Raw genomic sequence first — 23,838 nt, forward strand, 5'->3', positions numbered from 1 at the left:
AGCATGATGCAGTTTTGGTATATAGTGTATCCTGCAATACCTGGGCTCCCAATATCTGAGTCAGCAGAAGTGGCTAAACCTTAGGGTTGGACAGGCAGAACAGACCGAGTCTCTAGGACTCTGTCAGAGCAGGATATATGTGGCTGTGAGTTTCTTTTGCTCGCCATTTTACAGCTAGAGTGAACTGTAGTCACTGCTGTTTCTACCACAGTACAGGCTGCAGGATGAATGGATAGGTGGTAAAGGAAACTGGTGGGCTGTTTCCTAACTCAGCAGCTGACCGCTGGAGGGAGAGTGGTATGTACTTAACCTAACTTGTGAATGTTAGCTTCAGTCACAAAATGGCAGCCAAGTATGGTTCAACTGGAAGCACACTGATCTGTACTGGTATGCTGCTGCCGTTTCACTCTTGACCCTGTGCCTGCAAATGCCACACATACATAGGCTTCAGCTCTGGAATACACCTGTGCTAACAAATATTCTGTCTCTCCTCATTCAATCCATATAATACGATGCTAGGAGACTCTACGCCCTGCAAGGCACTTTCAATCTCAAAAGCTTTTCGTAGATTGGCAAGCAAAAGCCAGGCCTATTTTTATTGGTATGTACTAGGAACCCAGTCCCTTTCCTCCAGAGCAAAACCTTTCCAAATATTTTGACTGCCCTGCACGGTCCTGGAGAAAGAGAGGTTTCTGCCTCTTGCTAATAACTGCAGAGAAGAGCTGGCTTTCTCCAGTTCCTGTCTTCACCTCAGGTTTCTTCTCCTGCCAGAACCCTATAAAATCAGCAGCTCTATAAAAATTACCCCACACCCAACTGAACTGTCCTGTATTCCTGTGCTCCCTGTCATTCAACTCCCCTCACCGATCCTATGCCCCCCTGCCCACTCTGTTTATGTGCTCCCTGCCTCCACTTCCCTCTCACCATTCCTGCATGCGCCTCTCCAGCTCAGGCAGCAGAAACTGTTTGTGGAAGCAGTAGATAGAGCAGATGTTGGAAAAGATCCCCATTACCACCTCCACAGGGAAGGAGCTTTTATTACGGGCTTCCTCCATCAGTCGAGCACAGAACACCTGCAGAGAGTGAGGACAAGGCTGAAAAGAAAGCCGCATGTACATAAACACAGATCTCTCTCTCTCACACACACATATATATATATATATATATATATATATATATATATATATATATATATATATATATATATACACACACACACACATACATACATACAACCTTCACACTTACATGCACAGGAGGATTCTATAACTTGGCGTCTCCATAATGGCATTTTGGCACCAAGACTCTGCTATAGATTACTAGCATAAGTCAACCGCAAATGCACCTACTTTTAGGCATGACCACTTATGCCAGGATCTATGGCAGTTGTAAGCTGGCATGCCTAAGTGCACCACGTAGTGCATAGAACTTATGGTATTCTAGAATTTGCACCCATAAGACCACTACCTATGTTCCACCCATACTTTACCCCCAGTTACATGCTACAGAACTTACATGCTTCAACTCCTCTCATTCTCTGAACATATCCAACAGACTGCTAAAACCTGTCATTTCTTTCTCTTACACATCACCAAAATGTGTTCCTTCCTTTCTGGACACACTACCAAAACCCTTATGCACACTCTTATCACCTCATGCTTAGATTGATGCAACATGCTTCTTACAGGTCTCCCACTAAACCATCTCTCTCCCTTTCAATCTTTTCAAATTCTGTCATATGACTTATGTTCCACCAAAGTCGTTATCCTCCCATTAGCCCTCTCCTGAAGTCACTTCATGGGCTCTCTGTTTCCGCATACAGTTCAAACTCCTCAAATTCCTGCTCTGACAAACAGTACTTTCTTCCTTATGCGAAATTTAAGATGCACAAGAAGGTTCTTTGAATTTGAACAGTTTAGATTAGTTGTACAGGCGCACCTTTTGTCCAAATTGGATTACTGCAACCATATCTACTTGGGCGAACCTAAATAATTTGTCCGGCATATGCAAACAATTCAGAACACTGCAATAAGACTGATTTTTTTTCTTTACAGAAGCAGGAGAAAATCTCTTTATACCTCACTGAATTGCATTGGTTGCCTGTTGAGGAGAGGATATGGTTCATGGTGAAATGTCCAAGCTATTTGGTAAAATCTCTCTCTAAAACTAGAGACAGAAGAACGTGCCATGATTTATTTTTTGCTTTTCCATCTAGTAAGGGTGTAAAGAGATTAACAATATTTGACAGACTTTTAGCAGTTCAAGCATTTAGGCTTTGGAGTGATTTTTATATTTGTTTTAGTGTACAGTCGTCTTACTCTCAATTTAAGAAAAATGTGAAAACCCATCTTTTTAAGAGATTTGTTTAGAATTAGTTCAATGTCAGTTATTTGGGTTTGTATTATTCTTCCCCAGATATGGCCTTTTAAAAAAAAAAAAAAAACTTATTGTGAACTGCTAAGAACCTGGTGGTTTTAGCGGTATATTGTAATTGTAATTACAAGTGTATTCACTCTGCAGCTCCTCAGTACCTTTCCACTTATCTCTCCCTATACTTCTCCCCGGGAACACCACTTATTGGGAAATCTCTCTTATCTGTACTCTTCTCTTCCACTGCCAACTCTAGACTCTGTTCCTTTTATCATGCTGCACCATATGCCTGGAATAGACTTCCTGAGTCAGTACATCGAACTCCGTCTCTGGCCGTATTCAAACCTAGGATAAAAGCCCATCTTTTTGAGGCTGCTTTGAACTCCTAATTCCTATTTTCTTGTTCAGTACCCATCTGTTTTACTCTTTCCCATCATAAGTAATTCCCCAATCCCTTGTTTGTCCATTTTGATTACACTGTAAGCTCCATCGAGCAGGGACTGTCTGATATGTGTTTAGTGTACAGCATTACATACATCTAGTAGCGCTACAGAAATAAAGGGTATGATACATACCTGTAGCAGTTGTTCTCCGAGGACAGCAGGCTGATTGTTCTCACGACTGGGTGACGTCCGCGGCAGCCCCCACCAACCGGAAAGAAGCTTCGCAGGACGGTCGGCACGCAGGGCACGCCCACCGCGCATGCGCGGCCGTCTTCCCGCCCGTGCGCGACCGCTCCCGCCAGTTGAATGACTAGCAAAAGATGAAACACACAACTCCAAAGGGGAGGAGGGAGGGTAGGTGAGAACAATCAGCCTGCTGTCCTCAGAGAACAACTGCTACAGGTATGTATCATACCCTTTCTCCGAGGACAAGCAGGCTGCTTGTTCTCACGACTGGGGTATCCCTAGCTCTCAGGCTCACTCAAAACAAGAACCCAGGTCAATGGAACCTCGCAACGGCGAGGAAACAACAGAAATTGACCTACGAAGAACAACTAACTGAGAGTGCAGCCTGACCAGAATAAATTCGGGTCCTGGAGGGTGGAGTTGGATTTACACCCCAAACAGATTCTGCAGCACCGACTGCCCGAACCGACTGTCGCGTCGGGTATCCTGCTGGAGGCAGTAATGTGATGTGAATGTGTGGACAGATGACCACGTCGCAGCCTTGCAAATCTCTTCAATAGTGGCTGACTTCAAGTGGGCCACTGACGCTGCCATGGCTCTAACACTATGAGCCGTGACATGACCCTCAAGAGTCAGCCCAGCCTGGGCGTAAGTGAAGGAAATGCAATCTGCTAGCCAATTAGAAATGGTGCGTTTCCCGACAGCGACCCCTAGCCTGTTAGGGTCGAAAGAAATAAACAATTGGGCGGACTGTCTGGTGGGCTGTGTCCGCTCCAAGTAGAAGGCCAATGCTCTCTTGCAGTCCAATGTGTGCAACTGACGTTCAGCAGGGCGGGTATGCGGCCTGGGGAAGAATGTTGGCAAGACAATTGACTGGTTAAGATGGAACTCCGACACCACCTTCGGCAGGAACTTTGGGTGGGTGCGGAGCACTACTCTGTTGTGATGAAATTTGGTATATGGAGCATGAGCTACTAGGGCTTGAAGCTCACTGACCCTACGAGCTGAAGTAACTGCCACCAAGAAAATGACCTTCCAGGTCAAGTACTTCAGATGGCAGGTATTCAGTGGCTCAAAAGGAGGTTTCATCAGCTGGGTGAGGACGACGTTGAGATCCCATGACACAGTAGGAGGCTTGGTAGGGGACTTTGACAAAAGCAAGCCTCTCATGAATCGAACGACTAAAGGCTCTCCAGAGATGGCTTTACCTTCCACACGATAATGGTAAGCACTAATCGCACTAAGGTGATTCCTTACTGAGTTGGTCTTGAGGCCAGACTCTGATAAGTGCAGAAGGTATTCAAGCAGGTTCTGTGCAGGGCAAGAACGAGGTTCTAGGGCTTTGCTCTCACACCACACGACAAACCTCCTCCACTTGAAAAAGTAACTCTTTTTAGTGGAATCCTTCCTAGAGGCAAGTAAGACCCGGGAGACACCCTCAGACAGACCCAACGCAGTGAAGTCTACGCCCTCAACATCCAGGCCGTGAGAGCCAGAGACTGAAGGTTGGGGTGCAGTAACGCTCCGTCGTTCTGCGAAATGAGAGTCGGAAAACACTCCAATCTCCACGGTTCTTCTGAGGACAACTCCAGAAGAAGAGGGAACCAGATCTGACGGGGCCAAAAGGGCGCTATCAGAATCATGGTGCCGCGGTCTTGCTTGAGCTTCAGTAAGGTCTTCCCCACCAAAGGTATGGGAGGATAAGCATACAGGAGGTCGGTCCCCCAATGGAGGAGAAAGGCATCCGACGCTAGCCTGCCGTGTGCCTGAAGTCTGGAACAGAACAGAGGCAGCTTGTGGTTGGTCTGAGAGGCGAAAAGGTCCACCGAGGGGGTGCCCCACGCTCGGAAGATCTTGCGTACCACTCTGGCATGGAGCGACCACTCGTGCGGTTGCATGACTCTGCTCAGCCTGTCGGCCAGACTGTTGTTTACGCCTGCCAGGTACGTGGCTTGGAGGAGCATGCCGAACCGACACGCCCAACGCCACATCCCGACGGCCTCCTGGCACAGGGGGCGAGATCCAGTGCCCCCCTGCTTGTTGACGTAATACATTGCAACCTGATTGTCTGTCCGAATTTGGATAATTTGGTAGGACAGCCGATCTCTGAAAGCCTTCAGTGCGTTCCAGATCGCTCGGAGCTCCAGGAGGTTGATCCGTAGATCCTTTTCCTGGAGGGACCACAGACCCTGGGTGTGAAGCCCATCGACATGAGCTCCCCACCCCAGGCGAGATGCATCCGTCGTCAGCACTTTCCCGGGCTGCGGAATTTGGAATGGACGTCCCAGGGTCAAATTGGTCCGGATGGTCCACCAGAGCAGTGAAGTGCGGCAACTGGTGGAGAGGCGGATGACATCTTCTAGATTCCAGGTGGCTTGGAACCACTGGGAAGCTAGGGTCCATTGAGCAGATCTCATGTGAAGACGAGCCATGGGAGTCACATGAACTGTGGAGGCCATATGACCCAGAAGTCTCAACATCTGCCGAGCTGTGATCTGCTGGGACGCTCTGGTCTGCGAAGCCAGGGCCAAGAGGTTGGTGGCCCTCGCTTCGGGAAGGTAGGCCTGAGCCGTCTGGGAATTCAGCAGCGCTCCTATGAATTCCAGAGACTGAGTTGGCTGGAGATGGGACTTTGGGTAATTTATCACAAACCCCAGCAGCTCCAGAAGTTGAATAGTGCACTGCATGGACCGGAGGGCTCCTGCCTCCGAAGTGTTCTTGACCAGCCAATCGTCGAGATATGGGAACACGTGCACTCCCAGCTTGCGTAGGTAGGCCGCTACCACCACGAGGCACTTGGTAAACACTCGTGGGGCAGAGGCTAGCCCAAAGGGCAGCACACAATACTGAAAGTGCCGTGCGCCCAGGCGGAATCTGAGATACTGTCTGTGAGCTGGCAGTATTGGTATGTGAGTATATGCGTCCTTTAAATCCAGGGAACATAGCCAGTCGTTTTTCTGAATCATTGGCAGAAGGGTGCCCAAGGAAAGCATCCTGAACTTTTCTTTGACCAGGAATTTGTTCAGGCCTCTCAGGTCTAGGATGGGACGCATCCCCCCTGTTTTCTTTTCCACAAGGAAGTACCTGGAATAGAATCCCTGCCCTTCCTGCCCGGGTGGTACGGGCTCGACCGCATTGGCGCTGAGAAGGGCGGAGAGTTCCTCTGCAAGTACCTGCTTGTGATGGGAGCTGAAAGACTGAGCTCCCGGAGGACAATTTGGAGGCAGGGAGGCCAAATTCAGGGCGTATCCGCACCGCACTATTTGGAGAACCCACCGGTCGGAGGTTATGAGAGGCCACCTTTGGTGAAAAAATTTTAACCTCCCTCCGACCGGCAGATCGTCCGGTACGGACACTTGTAGGGCGGCTATGTTCCCGTGGATCCAGTCAAAAGCCCGTCCCCGGCTTTTGCTGTGGAGGCGCAGGGGGCTGCTTAGGCGCACGCTGTTGACGAGAACGAGCGCGCTGGGGCTGTCCCTGTGCCTGACGAGGCCTTCGGGCCGGCTGGTTGTACCTACGCTTCGCAAAAGAATAGGGTGCAGCCTGCCGGGCCCGGGAAAAACGTCCACCTGTAGAGGTGGATGCTGAAGGCGCCCGGTGGGAGAGCTTGTCGAGAGCGGTTTCCCGCTGATGCAGTTGGTCCACCATCTGCTCGACCTTCTCACCAAAAATGTTATCCCCCCGGCAAGGGACGTCAGCCAGTCTCTGCTGGGTGCGGTTGTCCAGGTCAGAGGCACGCAGCCATGAGAGCCTGCGCATCACTATACCTTGGGCCGCAGCACGAGATGCCACGTCACAGGTGTCAAAAATACCCCTGGACAGGAACTTTCTGCACGCCTTCAGCTGCCTGACCACCTCCTGATAAGGCCTGGACTGCTCCGGCGGGAGCTTCTCGACCAGGTCCGCCAGCTGTTGCACATAGGTCCGCATGTGGATGCTCATATAGAGCAGGTATGACTGGATGCGGGTCACGAGCATGGAGGATTGGTAGGCCTTCCTCCCAAACGAGTCCAGAGTGCGAGACTCCCGCCCCGGGGGCGCCGAGGCGGTATCCCTCGAACTCCGTGCCCTCTTGAGAGCAGAATCCACGACCGCCGAGTCATGGGGCAATTGGGGCCGCATTAACTCTGGGTCAGAGTGGATCCTGTACTGGGACTCTGCTTTCTTGGGAATGGTGGGGTTAGTTAATGGTCGCACCCAGTTCCGAAGCAGTGTCTCCTTGAGGACATTGTGCAGCGGTACCGTGGAGGACTCTCTAGGTGGTGATGGATAGTCGAGGACCTCGAGCATCTCGGCCCTCGGCTCTTCCACAGAGACCACGGGGAAGGGAATGCTGATAGACATATCCCGCACAAAGGAGGCAAAGGAGAGACTCTCAGGTGGTGAGAGCTTCCTCTCCGGTGAAGGCGTGGGGTCCGAGGGAAGGCCCGTAGACTCCTCTGAGGAGAAATATCTAGGGTCCTCCTCTTCCCCCCACGAGTCCTCATCCTCGGTATCGGACATTAGCTCATGTAGCTGAGTCCTGTACCGGGCCCGGCTCGACGTCGAGGCACCGAGGTCTCGGTGGCGTCGAGCGGTGGACTCCCGCGCCGGCGGGGACGGAGCTCCCTCCATCGACGTCGACGGGGACTCCACCTGCGTGGCGGTCGAGACCGGCACCGCAAGCGGCGGCGGTGTCGACAGCCCCGGCGCCGGGCTAGAGCTCGCCGGCGCCACAGTCATCGGCGCCGAGGGCGCAAGCACCCCCGGCGCCGGCACAGCCTGGCGCATCAGCCCTTCCAGGATCCCCGGAAGGATGGCTCTGAGGCACTCGTCCAGGCCCGCTGCCGGGAAAGGCGGTGGGGCCGGTAAGGGTGTCGGTGCCGGAAGCTGCTGGGGGCCAGGAGACGGCACCGAGGTGCCGGAACCCCGACGCGTCGGTACCTCCACAACCGACGGGGACCTCTCCTCACGACGATGACGCTTCGGCGTCGTCTCCTCTCCGACATCGGGATGCACCGAAGGCGACCGGTGACGACGCTTCTTGTCTTTCTTCCGATGCACGTCACCGGCGCCGGAGGGCATGGAGGAGGAGGAGGTCGATCCCCCTCGGTCCCGGGTCAGACAGGGTTCGGTCCCGTGGGCCATGGGCTGAGGGAGTGACCGGGGCCGACTGCCCACGCGGCCTCTCACCTCTACCCTCACCGGAGGACCGGCGGGCCGACGGGACCTGTTCTCCTGGGGTCGCTGCCATCGGTGCCGAAGTCTCGGGCATCGATACCGGTACCGAAGGGCCGGGCGTCGATACCGATGCCTTCGAGGTCGACGTCGAGGGGCCGGCGCAAGTTCCAAAAAGACGGTCCCGCAGAACTTGCCTCGCAACCTGAGTCCGTTTCCGGAGACCGAGACACAAAGAACACGACTTGAGATTGTGCTCCGGCCCGAGGCACTGGAGGCACCAAGCGTGGGTGTCGGTCTGCGAGATCGGCCGGCCGCAGCGACCACACTTTTTAAATCCACTCGGGACCTTCGAGGACATCGACGGAAAAATCGCGTCGGCGAAGTCAAAGTCGTCAATGGTGGCTAAAAACACACCACGAAAAACAAACGACCGAGCGGCCACTAGGCCGCAACGTGACGTCCCCGCTGGAAGCGAGGGAAAAAAGGGAGCGCGTGTCCCACACGCGCAGGGTTTCTTTTTTTTTTTTTTTAAAGGAAACCGGGCGGTAACTAAAACCGAAAAACAAATTAGAAAAAGCACGATCAGCGTAAACGCGATCGAACGATCCGGCGGCTGAACAGAGAGAGTGCAAAACACGACTCTCTCCAGGCGCGGAAAAAAAGGAACTGGCGGGAGCGGTCGCGCACGGGCGGGAAGACGGCCGCGCATGCGCGGTGGGCGTGCCCTGCGTGCCGACCGTCCCGCAAAGCTTCTTTCCAGTTGGTGGGGGCTGCCGCGGACGTCACCCAGTCGTGAGAACAAGCAGCCTGCTTGTCCTCGGAGAATAAGTAGTAGTGGTGGTGATAGTACTAGACTAGCACATAGTGAATTTGCACACATAACTGTCAATTAATATGCCATTCATGCACCCAGTTATAGAATTACCCCGACGGCAGTATTACCTGATCCAGCAGGTGCAGGCGGGATACATACGCTCTCTCAGTCTGCAGCAGCTCATTAGTAATGTGAAACACTTTCTGATGGGCTGAGAACTGCAAGAAAAGGACCTGAAAATCAGACAGCATTCTGAGGAGCCAGTGCCACTAGGCAGATACCAAGACGCTGACACACCACAACAAATACTGAGGAGCAAATGCTGCAGGATAGACACCAGGGAGCCAGCACCAGAGGGTGGAAGGCAAAGAGCAAATATCATAGGATGGATGCCAAGGAACCGCTGCCAAAAGGCAGATACTGAGAAATCCATGCTGGATGGGGGCAGGAAGTCAGAGCGAGGCATGGCGAGAGATCCAGGGAGAGGGTGCAAACAGTGAGGAAGCCTGGAAATCCACACCGCCTGCAGGGCTTACCTCCCAGGAGTGCTTCCGCTCCATCTTGGGCTGCTCCTTGAACTCCCCCTCACCACCACTGCCCTCTTCCAGGTCACTATCTGCCTCTGAATCCCTGAGGGAGCACCTCTTGTGGACAGCTGAGATCAGTGGGCCAGCCTCTACTGGCTCCTCACTCATGAAACAAGTCTCTTCACTGTTGGATGGGGAGCTGATGCTGCCAATACCACTGTCCCTGTTGGCAACCTTACTACTGGGGTCATGGGCTGGCAAGATTGCAGGTGCTTCCTGTAGATCCTCTAGGGCATGGTCCTCCCGCTCTCTCAGCTCCATGATGTCCAGCAGCTTGTGGTGGAGTTCAGTCATACTGCACCCAGGATCTGGCTGCCCACCATTGCTGCTGCGTTGGGACAGGTCACTGCTGGAGCCTGTGTCTGCCGGAGACACTATCCCAGGGCTGGGGCCACTCCTGTCTTGAGCTAGAGTCATGGGGTCCCTGCAAAGGGAAAGGGGGATGGTGCATCAGCAACTGAATGCTAACAAAATTCTACTTTATGTTTAAATCATTTTTATTGATGACATATGTAAAAGGAACAAATATAATACAGGCAATACTGGAATATAGAAGTCATCAAATGTTGTATATAACGTAGAAACTCCCATTGCCACCCCACCATCTACCTTCCCTTCCCAAACTACCCACTTCCTCCCTCAAACCAGATGTCATTGAACCTTATGTTGCAATCTTATTACACATTCAATTACGCCAGAGCAATACCATAGAAATCCACAAACAGCAATCTAACCCCCCCCCCCAAAAAAAAAACCCTTTGCCCTCCCCAATTCCTTCCCTTAGCACCCACCCATTCCACTTCTACGATATCAAACTTAGTCATAAGTTCAAAATTGAAGTAAACGGAGTCTATCTATTCAACAAGCGACTCCGAGCTGCAGGGGTCAAGGTGTTCCAAAATGGGCACCAGCACTGATAAAATATTCGTCCTTGCACCGATGTGAAATCTTTAATTCCCATCCTTTCTAAGCGCAGCAGAACAATCATTTATTTATTTATTTTAATTACATTTGTACCCCGCGCTTTCCCACTCATGGCAGGCTCAATGCGGCTTACATGGGGCAATGGAGGGTTAAGTGACTTCCCCAGAGTCACAAGGTGCCAGAGCGCCGTTGCTGAATCGTGGGATAGTTATTGGTTTACCATTCTGCCAATATAGTCTGTTTAGCTACTATTATGGCCTTAGACAAGAAATTTTTCATTCCACTGGAAGTTGGAGTACCCAGTATCGGATGCCGAAACAAAAGCGCTGGATCATAGTGCCATCCCACAGTCCAATGATCCCACTACAGGTCCAAAACATATGTCCTAGCATTACTCCATTAGAACCACATTTGGGACAAGACCCCCAGGGAGACAACCCCCATATGAAAACCTCGCGGTGGGGATATATATATATATATATAAACGTAGAGCAAACTTATACTGTAGTTCCCAGTGTAAATTTACGAATAGAAAGGATATGTGCTTTTAATGTAAATTGCAAATCCCCCTTCCACTGTGTCAAGAGATGAGAGTAATCTAATTCAGATGCTGTGTCTCTGACATGCCGATGGTGAAAGGAAAGCAGCTCTCATTGTTGCGCCTCCAGAGAAATGGCTGTAGCAAGTTCCTCTTGAGTGTCCTCAGCCAGGTGTTCCCATGGCAAGGCATCGACATAGCGTTTCAACCGAGCATAATGAAAGGCGTCCGCCAGTGGAATAGAATATTCAGCCTGGAGATCAGGAAAGGGTTTAATGCGTCCCTCAGAAGTTACCACATATAGTAAAATATACCACACTTTGTCTCCTCCAGCTCTGGAAAGCTGGATATATTTAACCTGGCGCAAATGTGGGGTTATTACAGATTGATAAAAAAAGGTGTTACTATGGGAGAGAAGTGATGTAGGCGACAGATCCACCTCCAGACTGCTTTAGCTGTGGTCGCAATGATGGAGACCTTCAACACCCCAGGTATCACGACTCCAGAAGTATGCAAAAGGTTGCTGAAATGAATGGCTGGAGTCATTTGAAGCTCCAAAGCTGTATTAGAATAATCCTGCAAAAGTGAAACCAGTCGTTCACATGTCGCATACCACTGGCCACTGTGATATGCCGTATACTTATTAGACCCAAGCCTCCATGTTCCATTGGGATATGCAACGAGGACAGTGAAAGACAGCATTTCCCCCTTTCCAGAGGAACCATCTCAGTAGTTTATTTAGCTTCTTTTCATCTGACAGTTTCAAATACAATGGCAATAGCTGAAAGACATACAACTATTTTGGAATGATAAACATATTATACAGTGCTATATGCCCCAATAAAGAAATAGGCAAAGCTCCCCACGCCTGCAACCTTGTTTGGGTCTCTTGCAATAAGTACTGTATGTTCAATGAGTATAAGTACTCCTAAATACTTGAGCACTCCTGGAGCCCAACTAAGAGGGAAATCCCCCTGCCACTGTATCAACCGCTAGGACTTGTGATTTAGTAAGATTCAACTTAAATCCTGAATATTGCCCAAATTATTGTAAACACATCAACAACGAATCCAAGGATGTGGCTGGAGCTGACACCACCGCCAGCAAGTCATCAGCATAGGCTAATACTTTGAGGTCCTGCCCAGCTAAGGATATCCCCTTAACAGAATTTGACAACATAAGCTTCCTTAAAAGAGGCTCTAAAGAGAGTATGAATAGTAGGGGGGAAGTGGGCACCCCTGCTTTGTACCCCATGCTATTGAAAATTCAGCCTCCCTAATACCATTAACCAACAGACTGGCTGTGGGCTTATTATGCAAGGATTGCATTGCCTTCAAGTACCAGCCCTGGAAACCCATAAAGGAGAGAATCTCCATTAAGGTGTGGGTCTTATCGTCCTATTTCATTGTTAGTAAAAAATTTTATAATCAACTCCTAAGATACTGGCTACCCGGTTGCAACGCTATCTTCCTTCTTTGATTCATGAGGACCAGACAGGCTTTATCAGTGATCAGCAAGGTTTTGATAATATAAGACGGGTGCTTCACCTTATATATCATGCTAAGTCTGCTGACGTTCCCCTAGGCTTGCTTTCCTTAGATGCTGAAAAAGCATTTGACAGAGTGCACTGGCCTTTCATGTTTGCAGTTTTAGATAAGGTGGGTATTGGGGATCATTTTCACTCTTGGCTACATCTTCTTTATCAGTCTCCCTGTGCCTCAGTTAAGGTTAATGGGCAGAGTTTGGACATATTTTTTCTGAACAGGGGCGTGCTTTGTCACCGTTGCTTTTTGCTTTGCTGGTAGAGCCCTTGATCTGTTATATTTGAGAACATCCAGACATTAGAGGAGTAAATATGGGTGGGTTGGAAACCAGAGCCCTATTATTTGCAGATGATATCATGTTGACTTTAACTAACCCAGAAGTTTCTTTTTCCACGTTGTCGTTTGTGTTACAACACTACGAACAGTTGTCTGGATTTAGAATTAATATGGAAAAATCGGAAGCTTTGAATATAAATTTATCTGCAGGTCTGGTAGAAGAGCTGAAACTGAAATACCCTTTCCGTTGGGCGGTACACTCTGTTAAATATTTAGGAGTATATTTGACGCGTGTCTTCATCTATATGATGCTAATTTTCCAGGAAAACTGCGTGAGCTCTTTTCTGAATTAGATAGGTGGGAGGGTTTAACGCTATCTTGGATGGGTCGCGTCAATGCGGTCAAGTTGGGAAAATTAGGTTCTTACCTTGGTAATTTTCTTTCCTTTAGTCAAAGCAAATGAATTCATTACGAGTGGGTTGTGTCCATCAACCAGCAGGGGGAGATAGAGAGCACTGAAAAACCATAGTGCCTCATGGCCAGCTAGCTCCATCTGCCTCTTCAGTATTTGAAGCTTCCAAAGCAATGTTACACTGCAAAGCACAATAACATGAACTTTCCTCACAGCGGATGAACGCCCCAAAACTGGAGCTATAATTCAAAGGAGGGAATGAACTCATCCTCCTGTAACTGAACAGAAATCCTGAAGACTGTTTTCCAACTTCTCCCAATGAGGGAACATATCTACAGGAAAAACTGAACATAACAGTAACATAAATCACATAATGAACCACTGAGGGAGGGCTCATGGATTCATCTGCTATGACTAAAGGAAAGAAAATTACCAAGGTAAGAACCTAATTTTCCCTTCCTTGTCATCAAGCAGATGAATCCATTACGAGTGGGATATATCAAAGCAATCCCTAGATAGGGTGGGAACAAGCCACACCACGCGCCAGAACTTGTGCTCCAAAATGCGCGTCCCTCCTGGCAGCCACATCCAGCTTGTAATGTCGGGCAAACGAGAGCTTAGAAGCCCAAGTAGCTGCACTACATATCTCTTGAGAGAGTGCTCCAGTTTCAGCCCAAGAAGAGGAAATCGCTCTTGTGGAAGATGCCTTAAAGGCTTCAGGCGGAGGCCAGCCAGATAGCAGATATGTTGAAAAGATAGCTTCTTTGAGCCAACGGGCTATAGTGGCCTTAGACGCTGGAGACCCTCGGCGCGGACCTGACAAAAGAACAAAAAGATGGACAGAGGTCCTGAAGGCATTTGACATGTGCAGATATTGCAACAGAGCCCTTCGCACATCCAGAAGGTGGAACTGCCCATAGGCTTCTGGAAACTCCTCTTTAGAAAAGGAGGGCAGGAAAATAGGCTGGTTTAGGTGAAACGCTGAAACCACCTTAGACATGAAGGAAGGCACCGTACGTACCATTACTCCGGACTCTGAGAATTGCAAAAATGGGTCTCGACAGGACAGCGCCTGGAGCTCAGATACCCGTCTCGCCGATGTCACGGCCACCAAAAAGACCGTCTTTAAGGTCACATCTTTCTCCGAAGCTCGCCTAAGTGGCTCGAAGGGCGAACACTGAAGGGCCTTTAAAACTAACCCCAGGTTCCAGGCCGGACACGGAGCCCGCACGGGAGGACGGAGCCGAAGCACCCCTCTAAGAAATCGTGTCACATCCGGGCAAGCAGCCAGAGAGGTCAGCGACCTTCCCTCGAAAACATGCTAAGGCTGCCACTTGAACACGCAGGGAATTATAGGCCAAGGCTTTTTGTAAACCATCCTGCAAAAAGTCAAGTATCGGCGAGACAGAAGCCCGCATGGGTGTAATCGCTTTAGAAGCACACCAACCCTCAAACTGGCGCCAAATCCTGGCATAAGCAATGGAAGTGGAACGTTTGTGGGCCTGTAGGAGAGTGGAAATGACTAAACTAGAATATCCCTTGTCTCTGAATTGCGCCCTCTCAATAGCCATGCCGTAAGACCAAAGCAGCAGGCGTCCTCCATGGTCACCGGGCCCTGTGACAACAGGTTCGGTACCAGAGGTAATGGCAGGGGATCCTCTACCAGCATCCGCCGGAGGTCCGCATACCACGGCCTCCTGGGCCAATCTGGGGCAATGAGAACCACCTCTCCTTGGTGGAGCCGAATCCGCAGGAGTACTCGCCCTATCAAGGGCCACGGAGGGAACACATACAGGAGGCCCTGAGGCCAGGGTTGAGACAAGGCATCCAACCCTGCTGAGCGAGGATCTCTCCATCTGCTGTAGAAGCACGGGACTTTGGCATTTGTGCTTGATGCCATAAGATCCATTACGAGTTTTCCCCATTTGGCACATATCTGCAGGAATACTTCGTCTGCAAGTTCCCATTCCGCTGGGTTGATTTGATTCCTGCTCAGATAATCGGCTTGCACGTTGCTCTGACCTGCAATATGAGCTGCTGACAGAAACTGCAGATGAAGCTCGGCCCAGTGGCAAATCTGTGCGGCCTGTGCTGCTAGTGCTATGCACTGAGTGCCTCCTTGGCGATTTATGTAGGCCACTGCTGTCGTGTTGTCCGACAGAACTCTGACAGCCAATCCTTCCAGGGTCAATTGAAAGGCCAGAAGCGCCTGGAAAATCGCTTTCAACTCCAAGCGATTGATGGACCACTCCGACTCCTCGGGTGTCCAAAGACCCTGGGCATGCCTTCCCCAGCAATGTGCACCCCAGCCCTTCAGGTTGGCATCTGTTACCACCAGGCACCAATCGGGGAGCACTAGCGGCATTTCTCGCCGCAGCATGCTGTCTGAGAGCCACCACTCCTTACTGAGCCGGGCCGCAGGGAGCCGCGTGAGTCTGCATTGATAATCCTGAGATATTGGAGACCACCGTTGAAGCAGGGAACACTGCAGAGGTCTCAGGTGCGCTCTTGTCCAAGGCACCACTTCCAAAGTGGCCGTCATCGACCCCAACAGCTGGACTATGTCCCAAGCTCGCGGGCGAGGCATCCTCAGGAGCAGACGGACCTGGTTCTGAAGCTTGCACCGCCTTTGCTCGGGTAGGAAGACCATCCCCGAGGCTGTGTCGAACCGGACCCCCAAATATTCTAGAGATTGAGAGGGGTTCAGGTGACTTTTGGCTATATTGACGACCCAGCCCAGAGATTGCAGTACTGAGATCACTCTGGCTGTAACCTGATGACTCTCTTCTGCAGAGTCTGCTCTGATGAGCCAGTCGTCTAGGTACGGGTGAACCCGGATACCCCCTCGCCTGAGAAAAGCAGCTACTACCACCATTACCTTGGAAAAGGTTTGGGGAGCTGTGGCGAGGCCAAAAGGCAAGGCCTGAAACTGGAAATGTTTTCCCATCACCGCAAAACGCAGAAACCTCTGGTGCGGGGGCCAAATTGGTATGTGCAAGTAAGCTTCTTTCAGGTCCAGAGATGTGAGAAACTCTCCTGGCTGTACCACCGCTATGACGGAGCGCAGGGTTTCCATGTGGAAATGCCGCACGTTCAGAGACTTGTTGACTTGTTTTAAGTCCAGGATAGGCTGAAAAGACCCTCCTTTTCGCGGCACCACGAAGTAAATGGAGTAACGGCCACAGCCGCATTCGGCAGGAGGCACGGGGGAAACCGCCCCAATGTGAAGCAAGCCTTGCAAGGTCTCCTCTAACGCCGCCTGTTTGGCGGCAGAACCGCATCGGGACTCCACAAACACGTCCCTTATCAGGGCATTGAATTCTATTCTGTACCCTTCTCTGATCAGGTCCAAGACCTACTGATCTGAGGAAATCTTGGCCCACTCCTCAAGAGGGAAAGTCGTCCTCCTATCACAGGAATCGAGGAGGGGGCCGGCGTACCCTCATTAAGAGGGTCGCCCTTGAACTCCAGGTCTTGAGCCTGCTGCTGCGGAACGTTTGTCCGAGCAAAAGGAGTTCCTCTGCTGAAAACGGCCACGCGAAGTGAACCCAGCAGAACGCCCCGGGTGGTACCTTCTAGCTTCACGGAACCGAGGTCTGTAAGAGGAGGGAACCGCCTGACCCTTCGAAGAAGGCCGCGGCCTATCCTCGGGTAAGCGCTGGGGTTTGGCATCCCCCAGGCCTTTTACAATTTTCTCCAACTCCTCACCTTGAAAGGGCAACCACCAACCTTTGCTTAGAGGCCATGTCAGCTGCCCAATGCCATAGCCACAGAAGATGGCGAGCCGCCACCACTACAGCCATCTGTTTAGCCGAAGCTCTGACCAGATCATAAAGGGTGTCAGCCAAAAATGACAAGCAGACTCCATTCGCGGTGCCACCTCCGTAAGGGGCTCCGCTCCATCTCCAGGCTGTTCCACTGCCTGTTGTAACCAAGCGAGGCAGGCTCGGGCAGCGTAGCAGCTGCATGCAGACGCCCGTAAGGATAGGCCTGAAATTTCAAAGGACCGTTTCATAGCTGCCTCCAGGCGTCGGTCCTGCATGTCCTTCAGGGCAACTCCTCCTTCCACTGGGAGGGTAGTTTTCTTTGTCACAGCCGTGACTAGGGCATCCACTTTAGGCACTGCTAGGCGCGCCAAATGCTCCTCACTTAGAGGGTATAATTGCCCCATAGCCCTGGCGACTTTCAAAGGCCCCTCGGGGTCAGCCCACTGAGCCGTGATAAGCTCTTGGATGGAGTCATGCATAGGAAAGGCTCGAGCAGGCTTCTTAGTACTTGCCATCCTCGGATTACCAGAGGAGGTCTCAGTATTCCCAGGGTCTTCTATAGAGAGGACCTGCAAGGCATCAATAATAAGCGCTGGCAGCTCATTGCGGCGGAAAATCCTCACCGCGGAAGGATCATCTGGATCCGGTGGCAATCCTGCACCTTCTTCTGGCTCTCCAGACCACGAAGGCCTGCCAGACCCCTCAGAGTCCTCACATCCTGACCACGGGGGGGGGGGGGGGGGGGGGGGGTGCGCCACTCTCTGAAGGGGAATCCACCCTTCTGCGCTTGTCTTGTGGCCATCTGTCAGGGGAAAACGCGCCTGACGGTAATCCAAGGCCAGACTCCACTGGAGGGGATACAGAAAGCAAGGCCACAGAGGACCCCTGCGGAAGAGCTCTTTTTAACATGTATGCATTATGCAGCAATAAAACAAATTCAGGGAAAAATGGCTCACCCTGGCCTCCTGGTTCCAGTCCGGGGGAAACAGCTCTTTTATTAGCCTCTACACGAGGCGCCCCTCCAGGCTCAAACCCCTCCACCTCAGCAGGGGTCGCGCCATGCTGTTCCAAAATGGTGCCTGCTGCCAGCTCCACAGAGTGGGAAGGAACATCGCTCGCCATGCTCGGGCCGGCTCTACCGTCTGAAAAGCATGCCTTACAGGGCCCCACTGCAGATTTGCGCTTGCCACAAACGGAACAGCGCTCTACTTTCTCAGCAGCCATGGCCGAAAACGGCGGATTCATGCCAAAATCGTCCCGAACACGGGCCCTCCCTGGAGGAGCTACAAAATGCTCTTACCTCACCAGACCGAGTCTCCGAGCTCCGGTCATGCTGCACAATCAGAAGAAAAACCTCTTTTCTGGGATCACAGCACCAAAGCGCAACGCAACTTTTTTTTTTTTTTAACGCTGTGAGGAAAGTTTGAGGCAACAGTGAAAGAGGCAAATTTCCAACTCCGGAGGATCAGTAGCATGGGAAAGGCAGGGAAAAGGCGAACCTATGTGCCTGCATCCACAGCGTGGGCAAAGACAGGGACAGGGCTTGCCTATTTGTCTACTTCCACATCGGGGGCTGGGTAAGGGCTAACCTATTTGCCTTTAAAGTGGCCACCATCAGCCACAACACCCCTGCTACAACTGGCAAAAGCACAGGAGCCACCCCAGTCAGATTTTCTGAAGGTGCTTGAAAAAGCTGCAACCACCCTGTTGAGGAGATAGAGAATACTGAAGAGGCAGATGGTTGGAGCTAGCTGGCCATGAGGCACTATGGTTTTTCAGTGCTCTCTATCTCCCCCTGCTGGTTGATGGACACAACCCACTCGTAATGGATTCATCTGCTTGATGACAAGGAAGATTCTACTTCCCAAATTACTTTATATGTTTATGGTTCTCCCTATCTCCTTGCCGGACCAGTTTTTTCGGGGCTTGCAGCACAGGATTTTCTCCTATATTTGGACAAAGAGACCTCCTCGAGTGCGTGCGGAGGTGATGTTCCAGAGACATGAGCAAGGGGGGATGGGTGTTCCTTCTTTTGTGGATTACTATCAAGCAGCATATCTCCATATTCTAGCTGAGTGGCTTCACAGCTCGAATAAGATTTGGCAATCCCTTGAGCAATCCTGGTTAGCTCCTTATCCACTGAGAGCCATTCCGTGGTTGCCAGATCAGCTCTTGAATATGTCAGCCCATAGAGCCACACCACACCTTCGTTGGCCTCTGTTGGTCTGGATTGCAGTCCGGAAAAAGTTTTTTTCGGGGCGAAAGTACTTTTTGCACATGTATATTCGCTTTGCTGAGAAGTTCACCCCGAGGGCTATAGAGCCCTGCTTCCGTTTTTGGGAAAAGCAGGGCCTGTGTACATTGGGATAGATATGGGAGGAGGGAGAATTTATAGCTTTTCAAGATATTCAGAAGGAGTTTGGACTTCCAGCTTTTTATGCATTTCAGTATCAGCAGGTGCGAGATTTTATTCTTAGATGAGCTAAGGGGGAGCTGAGTTTAACTGAGTCGTCCTTGGAATGGGCAATGGTGAGTGGAGCAAATAAGGGGCGTGTCTCTCGATTATATAGAGCCTTGTTAACATACCATAAACCTGTCACATATTTGCCAAAATGGGAAACTGCAATGGGTACATCCTTTGAATATTGGCAATGGGAACATATATTTAAATCTTTGCTTAGAGTGTCAATATCTAGTAGTTTGATGGAGAACGGTCATAAAATTTTATATTGTTGGTACTATACACCTAAACATATTTCTAAAATGTTTTCCACAAGTTCAGCCTTGTGCTGGCGTAATTGTGGTTTACAGGGTGACATGTTTCATATTTGGTGATCTTGTCCACGTGCTCAAGAGGTTTGGACTGTAATATTAAAATTTGTGTTACCTGTGACAAAGATTCAATATCCTTTGAAAATGGAACATTGTCTTCTTCACGCTAGACCAAGGGAGGTGAAGTCCATTACACACCAATTGGCTGCTTATGTGTTTGTCGCCAGCAAACTGACTATTGCGGCTGCTTGGAAACAACCGACTATGCCAGGCCTTGAGCAGGTTTGCGCAAGATGGATTATATCAACTTGATGTGTAAATTAACAGCTCTGCGATCTGGAAATTTACTACCCTATCATCGCATTTGGGACATATTTGTACAATGGTCTTCTGGACCTGGCCCCTCTATGCTGTTACGTAGTTAAAATACTAGGAGATAATGCCTTAATTTGGGGAGGTTAGCGGGGGGGGGGGGGGGGGGGGGGGGTTGGAGTGGATATCTATGTATCTGTAATCTGTTTGTTGTTCAATCTAATTGGAGAAATTATCCAATTGGCTATCTTGATTTACTATTCTGCAAAAGTTCAAAAATAAAAATATTAAAAAAAAAAAAGAAAGAAATCAGTGTCATCATATAAATAGGAAGGATATCACCAGCCAGGACTTTTATATTTATCTGCCACTGTCTCAAAATCTATCCACACTGGGGAGTGATCAGAAATCTCTTATGGGCCTATTGTTGCGGAGAGAACAGCACTGAACAATGAGCGTTCTACTAAAATATAGTCTAGCCTAGCCTGAGTTCCATGTGCCCTAGAACAGTGTGTGTAATCACGCTCTCCTGGGTGAAGCACACATCACACATCTATCAAGCTGAGAGAGCTGGCAAAAGACAAAAAAATGCCCGCACTCTGGCCTTTATAGTGAAGGGAAGAAGGATTCAAACAATCTAATAACAGGTCAGAAACTAAATTAAAGTCCCCAAGGACCATTAAATGTATCGTAGAACGTAGTAAACGCTGCCTAATCAAGGAATGAAAAAAGAGGGGGTCATAATGATTAGGACCATACAGTATTAGCAAGAGAAGCTCTGTACCCTGCAACCAGAGATGTAACAATAAGTAATTCCCTTGACCTCCCTTTACCAACAAGGACACTTTATAAGCGAGTCCCTTCCTAAATAGGACCGCTACTCCACCTCTCCTACCTGGAGGGGAGGCGAATTGCACCTCTCCCACCCATGAGCATTGTAATTTAGTGTGTTCTACATCAGTGAATCGTGTCTCTTGTAAGCAGGCTATATCAGTCTTATGGCGATTCAAAGCTGTAAGTATTTTGGAACGTTTCACCGGGGACGTTATTCCTCCTACGTTCCATTTTGCTATATGTGTAGGCATCTATAATTGAATAGGACCCAATAGGCTAAGTCAACATTTTGCCTATCACTTGCACCCAGGAGTCCGCCAACTCCCCCAGTGATAACTTATGCTTGTGTCTGTATAACTGAAGTTGCATCTCATACCATTTCCAAGGAACCTTGTAGAAGGACAATAGGACCCACAAAATTATAACCCATCATAGCCAGCTTCCTTAATGCTTGCTGCTATGTGTACTGTCAATTAATATATGTTGCCATGCGAAAGTGGCACCCCATAAAATCTATCCTCTGAAATTTGTTGACAGTGACATATATCACTTAGTTTAATTTTATTATTCTTTCCAAAACAGAATGTTTGGCTACTTCTCCATTCAAAGGACCCTTTCCCTCTCGTCTCCAGGTCAAAAAGCACATACAAAGATACACATACACACATGCAGAGAACTGGAAAAATTCCTGCTTTTTAAGTCTAACATATTGGATACACTGCAGTATCCTCTCCTGTAGAATGAGAAGAAACATGTGCTGTCTCTCCCTTTCCCTCACCCTCTTCTCCTCTCTCCAGTCTCTCCCTCCTATTCCTTTCTTGCTTCTATCCCCTTCCAGTTTTTCCCTTACTCACCTCTTACCGCCTCAGGGTTCTCCCTCAGCCCTCCTTTGATCTCTTCCCTCACTTTTATCAGCCTATCCCCCTCACCTTTCAAATTTCTCAATGAGTGAGGACACGGCGCAGGCTCCTACAGTCTCCTTGCTGTCTGGATGAGGCAGTGGGTTCCTCCCCAGGCGAGGGTCTGCAGGCAGTGGGCGAGATGGGGGAGGAGGGATGGGGTCTGATGGTCTTGGTAGTTTCACGTTTTGCAGGTGTGCTGGCTTGGGAGGAACTGAGAAAAAAAAACAAAAAAGAATCAGATGCAACACAAAATATATGGGGAGAGGACGTGGGACCCACTGAAAAAAAACAAACTGCACTGCCCCTGAAAAATCCACACCACCTAAGCAGACAACATTCTAATTAGCATAACAGCACCTCTTACATGTACTGCATGTTTGAGGACTGTATGGAGTGGTGAAGAGAGATCACTACTCACCCAGTGACCCCAGCACTGGAAGCTCCATGGGGCAGGAACCCTGTGACATCCCTTGTATGGTGCTGAGTATATTGATGGGAAGGCACAGAAATCCTAATCACTGAGCACTGGCTGAAAACCTGTGCTCATATTCCTGAAGATAGAGGGAGGAAGAAAAAAAAATGCACACAAAGAAAGGGGGAATGGAAGGAAAAAGAAATAGGAAGGAAGGGTGATGGGGAGGATCATAGGTCCTCACTTAATGAAAGAATACCAACACTGACTCTCTTCTTCACCTATAGCTGTCTTTCTGCTGCTGCTTGCATGTGGGCACAGGATCCCTGCCATTAGTGTGTCTCTACCAGTCCCAAACCAGTTCTAGAGCATCCACTCCCCTGCAAGGTCTCCTCCCATCCAGTACCTGCTAGGTACAGAGCTCCTTGTCTCTAAGCATCTCTTCCCTGCGCCCAGCATGCAAAAGACATCTATCCCCCAGGAAGGAGAAGGGGAAGTGCCAGCAGCTAAATAAAGCTGCCACGTTACACATGTGGTTCACATTTTCCACCTCTAGGAGCCTAAGTGCAGTCAGCATCAGAGACAGCTACCACAGCACCACATCACCAGGCAGGAAGGGACAATGGCAGGGATAACCTAGACTGCTGCAAAGCTAAAATTTAGAGCCCTGAGATTACAAGATGATAAGGGAGTTCCTCTGAAGCTGCAGCAAAGGGCAGAACTGGGGTTTAAAACCCAGACGTTACAAAGACACATGTAAACTCTGTGAAATAGAAAAACTCTCCAGTAAAAATATTCAGGTGCAAAACCAATATAGAATACACAAATCAATCACAGCACCCTAGTTTCCTTGAGTTAAAGTAGACCACTTCACAATTTTAAGAGAGGAAAAAGACCTCAGTAGTTACACTGAAAGGCTTCATACAGTCTCTCTACAACTAGTTACTTTATCATTCATTGGTCTTATTAAAAAATGAGAGGTTTTTTTTTTTTTAATCATGATGCTAGTGCAGAATTGTGCTCCATAAAATTCTGAGGAGGAAGTGATGTCACCATTTGAGATGGCTGCTTGAGCTGGGAGATTCTCACCATTGTATTAAACATTGGCAGTCCCTGTTTCTGCAGTGCTAACTTTTCTTGACAGCCTTCTTAATAACCCAGGGGAGCAGCTGCACAGAGTATGTCAAGTCCAAAGGTGGTTAATTTGCAGGATTTTGCTTACCAGCAATAGGCAGGCAGCACTGGGCTTAGACCGCGGGGAGGAGAGCGGTGTGAATGTTGAGCCCATGGCGTCAGTCGTGCCAGTAGCCTCGGCCTCACATTCCCCAGATGCTGATAAGGAACTGGTGGATTCAATAATGCAGCAGGTATGCCTCTGGCTGCAGGAAATACCAGCAGACCTCCGTGCGGTGTGCTCCGAACTTGCTGCCCTCGGGGCCTACTTGCGAGGGAAAATTGCTGACTTGGGCAAGTGTGTCGCCGATACGGAGGTGGGCCAGAGGAACAGGCTGAATTGATTGCTGGTTTGGATAAACAGCTGATGGACTCCACATAGATCACAAAATACTTGTTAGAAAAAATTGAG

The 23,838-nt window shown here is 49.7% G+C and overlaps 1 protein-coding gene across 2 annotated transcripts in view; it reads right to left on the minus strand.

The window, feature by feature from the left end:
* Window positions 1-23,838, minus strand: part of FGD1 (FYVE, RhoGEF and PH domain containing 1) — an 86,972-nt gene that overhangs the window by 15,936 nt on the left and 47,198 nt on the right. For both annotated transcript variants that reach the window (XM_030194277.1, XM_030194278.1), the window contains exons 3-6: window positions 21,869-22,052; window positions 9,510-9,984; window positions 9,102-9,191; window positions 925-1,073 (exon numbers count right to left, since the gene is read on the minus strand). In XM_030194277.1, coding sequence (XP_030050137.1) covers window positions 925-1,073; window positions 9,102-9,191; window positions 9,510-9,984; window positions 21,869-22,052 — 898 coding nt within the window. The remainder of the gene's footprint in view (window positions 1-924; window positions 1,074-9,101; window positions 9,192-9,509; window positions 9,985-21,868; window positions 22,053-23,838) is intronic.

This window comes from Microcaecilia unicolor, chromosome 2, assembly GCF_901765095.1.
Source record: "Microcaecilia unicolor chromosome 2, aMicUni1.1, whole genome shotgun sequence".
NCBI classification, from domain to species: domain Eukaryota; kingdom Metazoa; phylum Chordata; class Amphibia; order Gymnophiona; family Siphonopidae; genus Microcaecilia; species Microcaecilia unicolor.